Source organism: Aptenodytes forsteri, unplaced genomic scaffold, assembly GCF_000699145.1.
Source record: "Aptenodytes forsteri isolate BGI_AS27 unplaced genomic scaffold, ASM69914v1 Scaffold96, whole genome shotgun sequence".
NCBI classification, from domain to species: domain Eukaryota; kingdom Metazoa; phylum Chordata; class Aves; order Sphenisciformes; family Spheniscidae; genus Aptenodytes; species Aptenodytes forsteri.
The window spans coordinates 8,316,963-8,323,102 of NW_008795029.1; the positions used below are offsets into that span (position 1 = coordinate 8,316,963).

At 48.0% G+C, this 6,140-nt stretch overlaps 1 protein-coding gene across 1 annotated transcript in view; it reads left to right on the forward strand.

Moving 5' to 3' along the window:
- Positions 1-651: 651 nt before the first annotated feature.
- AFF3 (AF4/FMR2 family member 3) overlaps positions 652-6,140 on the forward strand; it is a 345,664-nt gene continuing 340,175 nt past the window's right edge. The window contains 1 exon segment of the mRNA XM_019471217.1: positions 652-875. Coding sequence (XP_019326762.1) covers positions 652-875 — 224 coding nt within the window.

Below are 6,140 nucleotides of genomic sequence, written 5' to 3' on the forward strand. Positions count from 1 at the left end.
AGCAGCGCCAGAGACCCCCGGAAAGCACACACAAGCCCCTGTGGTTGTTCAGCAAGGACCACCTGCCTCTCCTCCTTGTTTTGGTTTGTAAATGTAATTATCCCAAAACATATTTATATATATATAATCGTAATCTTCCCCAGATGTCTCGGCGCTGGCTTTCCTCAGGGCTTGCCCGCGTGGTGCAGGCAGCGGCTCGAGATGGGGAACATGCACAGCACGATCCCTGCCTTTGTCTCTGGCTTGCCTCTGCCTGCTCGGCGAAGGCAGCCAGGCAGCAACCTCGGTCACGCGGAGGTTTTCTTTGGGGAGCCGCTGCTCCAAGAGATGCTCTGAAAGGATGCAACCTTAAAACCGGTGCAGTCACTGAGAATTATAATTACAGCATTTATTAAAGCCATTTGCAAGGCAGGAATATAAGATAAAAGGAAATACATAGTAATCGCTTAACCGAATCTGCCACTGCTCACAAATACAGAAATCTTTGGAGGAAAGATGAAGGAGAGGTTAAAAACCTTTCTCTTTCAGGTCCAAGGGGCATCGTGTGCCGCTGGCAGCAGTGGCCAGCTCGAGTCTCCGTCCGCTGCTCCCTCGGCCACTTTGCGAGATGGCCCCTGACATCTGTCGGGGGGTGACCGGCAGGCATGGGCGATGGGGAGGTGTCACCGGGGACACCCTCTTCGCTGCCCCCCACGCCCCCCCGTGCCTGACCCCGACCTGCAGACCCCTCACCGGGCTCTCGCTCTGGAGGACGGCGTGTACCTGCCGCACTCATCGCCAGTGCCGCGGGTCATGCCCTCTCCATCGCCGAGAAAGCCACCGTCCAGCAAAAGGGCTTTGTTCGACCCGGACCCCAGGGAAAGCCCACTCACAGCGTTGGGTTCAATCCTTTTGTTTCCAGGTTAAAAACTTGACCTTCCCCTCCCCTGAGCCTGAAACGGCCCTTGTAGCACTTCTGTTCAGCAATTACATTTTCTTTTTAAATCTTTCTTTGGGTCTCGGGCAACAAAAGGACTTTCATAATATAAATAGGTCTCAAAGCCTTTTGTGTGGGGCAAAAATTATAGGAAAGAGAAAAAACAAGAGAAAAAAAAAATCTGTGTCTCTCTAATTGGCATAATTCCTTCAGCCCTGGCTCATAATTTAGGATGGATCAATTCCGCAGCTGACATGATAGATGTTGTCATCAATACTCGGAAGCAACGATTTATATTTCTTCGTTCGGGGACACAGCCATCCACCTACCTCCGTGGGGGTCCTACGTGTGAATCAAGAGCAATATGTGGCCAGTAGACTAAGACTTGACTTAGACTTCCAGCCATGCAACTTATTAAAATAATAAATATTTTCATTATCCAGAGAATCCATTATAGTTCTCTGTTTTAGCTATTGTTAACTAATAATTTGGATTAATTACCAAGCTAAATCATTAAAAATTAAATCCATATATTTTGCTTCTTTAAAAGAGGGATAGTTTGCAACCGTTTGTGTATTACGCATGTTAAGTGGGAGGGCGATGAAATATGTTGTGTTAACTTAACTTTGACAGCATCTGTAACCATGCCATCTTACGCTCTGGTCTTATCAAATCTCAGAAGCGACAGTGTATAAATAGACTGTGATGATATTTGCAGGAGAGAAATAATTCACAATATTTTTGGCATCTTCTGTAGTGACTAGAGAAGACCTAACAAATATAGCATATAATAATGCAATAAAGGGGTATATAAGAGCATGGAATCGAGGAGCACTTATATGTGCTGAAGCAGAGTTAAGGTTAGGCACACGTTAGCGATCAGACGTAAACACAACTTTCACCCTAAGGAATTTCAAAGCAGATTGCAAGTTTAAATTAACAGGGAAACCCAATTCAGAGCCCATTTCGCTCTCTGCTGAAGCAACAACGGCTATTGCGCTGGAACTTAGCAGTTACTTAATGAGACACTATCAGGTTGAAGACCTATAGATAGAGGGGGAAAGTAAAGCTATTCGGGGAGTAAAATTGTTTACGAATGTACATTTTATTATGTTAAGTACTAAACTATGGGCTGTTCAACTGCTCAAACTGCACGTTACTGAGCTGAATACAGGAAAAACAGTGAGACTGAACAGGCTGTGATATACAGGTGGCTAGACTAGATAATCCAGTGGGTTTGCCTTGCTGTAAACTCTGTGAGGTTGTGAAAAGGACTACAGTTAAAACTCCTTTACACTTAAGCCTATAAGTATCTAATTAAAGTGGAACACTGTATTTAAATTTAAACAGCAAACCTGTTATAAACTATGTTCAGTAGACTACTTTAGAGTCACCTGGACAAACAAAACACATCCTAAAGCAGTGAGAGACTGATTCTGCAACACCCACTCTAATTTAGGATCCCTTGCCCCTGTGGAGCCAGTGCCCAGCTGAAGTAGGTACTACTCAGTATGGTGATGAGCTGCTGAAGCAAGACTAAATAATGCTTCTTGGCTTTTTCATCCTTTGGAAGAGATTTGTGTCTGGGCTTTATGTAAACACTCGCTGAGGAACCATATACGTCCTGTCCCAGCTGCTGGAGCTGCCCTGGGAGGACTGCCTTGCAACGAGCGCTAGAAGCGCACCGCACACCAGAACAAGTGTGACTGTGCTTGGTAGCCCTGCCCTTGAGCCACGTAGCCACCTGCCCTCCAGAGGAATTGCTGATGCATGGGGCTGTTGGGACTAGAGCAGGCATGGATTTACTGGTGAGAAGTGATGAGGTGTAACAGCCCCCACTATGGCCTCGAAACCGCAAGGTGTGACATGCACGGTCTAATCCTGCACCATGCTGTGTATACACAGCTGTGCGGCTGCCCCCACAACTGCTGAAATCCACAGGCAAAAGAAAGGTCTGACCGTGTCCCACCACCTCTGCGCTGGTGTGTCAAAAGTGGGGTAAGACGTAGAAAATCACATTCTTGAGGCACACTGTACTGATGCTAAGGAATGTCCTACACTGGTCACCTCCAGAACTCCTCTCGTGTTCTTTGAAAGCATTCAGCTAAGGTCTTATGAATTCGCTGGGAATTCAGTTCCCGCTGGGTACGCGTTTTAAAGGTAGGTTATACCAAAGAGATACTATGGCGATATTTTTCGTAGAGGATGTTGACTAAGAATGTAGTATTTCTCACCTCCCCCTTATTTTATGTTGCATTAAAATTATCTTTACTCTTCCTCAGGCAGTTGCTATGCCACGCTCAAGACGGAGAGTCTGAGAAGTGGGAAATGTCAACTTTTAAGATGATGTTCAGCTTTCTTGTTACATGCATTCTTTATGTAATGCATTTGAATTACGTATTGTTCCTAGGCCTTCAGCTCTTCTTAGAAAGTCTGCTTGACTGGGCACAGTTGCTTGCTTATTCTTAATGAAGAGTTGTTAACAGAGGAAAGAGCACAATGAGGGGGCAAGTAATGTCTACATGAATCATTAAAAATATATGTACAGTGAGCAGGATTAGATAGCACACAGCATATTTCTGTTTATATAATGCCATGCTTTCCTAAAGAGGTAGGCTTCACTCCCTACAGGAGCTGAAAATATGTTGACAAGTCACACAGCAAGGGATGACAGGGGGGAACCGGTGGCTGTGGGGAAGCCCTGGGTTGCAACAGGCAGCATGGAAGGTGTTCCTTCAGGCACGGGCCTGAACTCCTTTTAAACGGTCTGCGTTAATTTACTGTATGTTACGGTTACAATCATACCACGCTTGGTGCTAGATGGGACATTTTTAAGCAAGAAAGCAGCAGGTGAGGTTACTGTTCGATGGCTGGCAAGCAGCAAGGATTTGAGTGAGTGAGGCTGTGGAGCACAGAGGATGCTCCGGCCACAGGGACTGACCATGGTGTTATGCCGAGGAGTTAGCAGAGGAACGCAGCAAAGCCACAAGCCTTCCCGGCCTGGCACATCACAGAGGAAGCAAAATCAGGGGTGGGAGGGTAACCTGTAGGTGAGGTCTCACCTACAAGGAGTTTTAAAAATGCCATCAAGGCCAGAGGAGAAAAGGGGAAGCTTCCAGCACTTGGCAGCTAACCAAAACAGTTGAGATTTTCAACTGACATTAATTTCAATGCAATTAGTCTTGATGTTCTCTGCTCCGCATGAGAAGAGAATCATGGCCATGATGGGAAAGAAAAGAACACCACAATAATAATATACATGCAAGAAATGTAAAAAAAAAACCTTGTGTGTTAAAACATATTAAAAACATAAAACATACTGCCTATGTTGCTATCATTATGTATTACTGTTTGAAATTTAATTCACTCAGTGATGTTCATGCTGTTTGCTTACTTTTTCTATTGATCCCAGTTTGGATGATGAATTTAGCCTACAGAATTTCACTTCCAAGTTTCCACGTGTTAGTGAGCTGCCGCCTGTGAGCACTGCAGTCCACCTCGTGCTTTACAGAATGACCTGTGGTCAGTTCCAGCGCTGATGTAAAGGGGGTCTACCTCTAGTGATTTAGTCCATAAAGACAGCCTAAGCCTCCCCTGCCGTACATAGCATTTCGAGGGTGATTTAAGCACTTCTGCAAATCACTGCGTAAGCTGGGACTCAGGGAAAGAATCAGGGCCATACTGCAACGCGGGTTGCAAAATCTCCCCTTAAAACGGGAAGAGTGAGGCAGCACAGGCCGTGGCTTAAAAAGGTCAGTGTAAATATGCTGCCCTTCACTCCTTCACACATAAGTAATAGATTTGTTGAGAATGTCACCTGTTTTGCAGGCTCAACCTTCAGCCATACTGAGCTTTACCCCAGCTGACGGAAAAGGCTGTTTTCAGGTGGTTTTATGTGTCCAATACTGGACCAAGCCTGGCATCTGAACAGGCCTGATTTTTTTCATTTTCATCTTCATTTGCTCCGGTTAGACAGAGGGTGCCGCAAGCCTTCCTGACCCGGGACACGTCCTTCTCCATCCCGCTGGGGAAGGTGAGGAGACAGACCTGGCAGGAGCCGGCTCCCGTGGGTCCCTCCAGGCTGAAGATGCGCCACATCCACAGGGTCGGGGGACTTCTGGCAGTAGGAGGCTGCGCCACCTTGGCTGTGCAAGGGAACAGAAGCAGCTCTGGAGTGGCTCAGGATTTTCAGATGACTTGCCGAAAGCTGCATACAAACATACGAGTTTTCGAACCTTTCCCTTGGAGTGTGCCTACGCTGCAACCAAAGCTGTGGCTGCAGCTTGTGCAGGGTTACCGACCCTAAATTAAATCGAGCTAACTCAGGAACGAATAACATACAGTCACAAAACCAGTCCAGAAGCCTGCATAAATACTTGAGCCTGTGCACTGCTCAGGGCTGCCAGGGCTACACGCACGTCGGGGTGCCACTAGTCAGCTGCAAGCTGGGTTGGGTTGGTCTCCAAGAGCAGGGATCTCCCAGTGTGGGATCGCCCTGTGGATATTCGCATTGGCACTGTCACATGAATAGCCCCCTCTTTTCATCACGGATTTTGCACATTTCTTCTCCCCGTCTGCCATGACATGGCACTTCTCTGGCAGCCACTCACTGCTTAGCTGAAAAGCCCAATATTCTGGAAAGTGTTTAACGTGTGTTAACCTCTCTTAATGTGATTCAGCAACTACAAATCAGGAGAGCCTGCCTCCCCTGGCCAGCCAGGTATCACAGCCAGCGCTTCACGCAGGCTGGGCAGTGCGAGGCGTCATACTCTCTTTGGGTGGCAAGCACTGACGATTGGTACTTTTATTTTTAACCAGCGATCTCCCTGCAATCCGGGGACCTTTAATCTGCCGTGCAGATCTAGGTAGACCTGTATGTAGATGGAGCCCGTAGGAGCTGTGATTTGCACAGGTGCAGCTTATGACACATCTAAGGAGGAATCGGTGCAAAAACGCGTTAACCCAACCCCAGACCCCACGCCTGAACTGCTGAAAGCCTGCCGGCCCCGCGGGCAGCGAGGGCCCACGCTGGCACCCCGGGCTGCCGGCTTCCAGCGCTGTGGGACTGGGGCCGCGGCCCGTCCCACAATAAACCCGTCCCAGTTTCTCCCCAGTGTTGTCTCCATCCTGGTGTTCACGACGCGTGAGCTGCGCGCCAGCCGGTGTGCCGAGGCCCACCCGAGGGCACCCGGCCGGCCCGCGCCCCCCCGGGCCGCGGGGCACG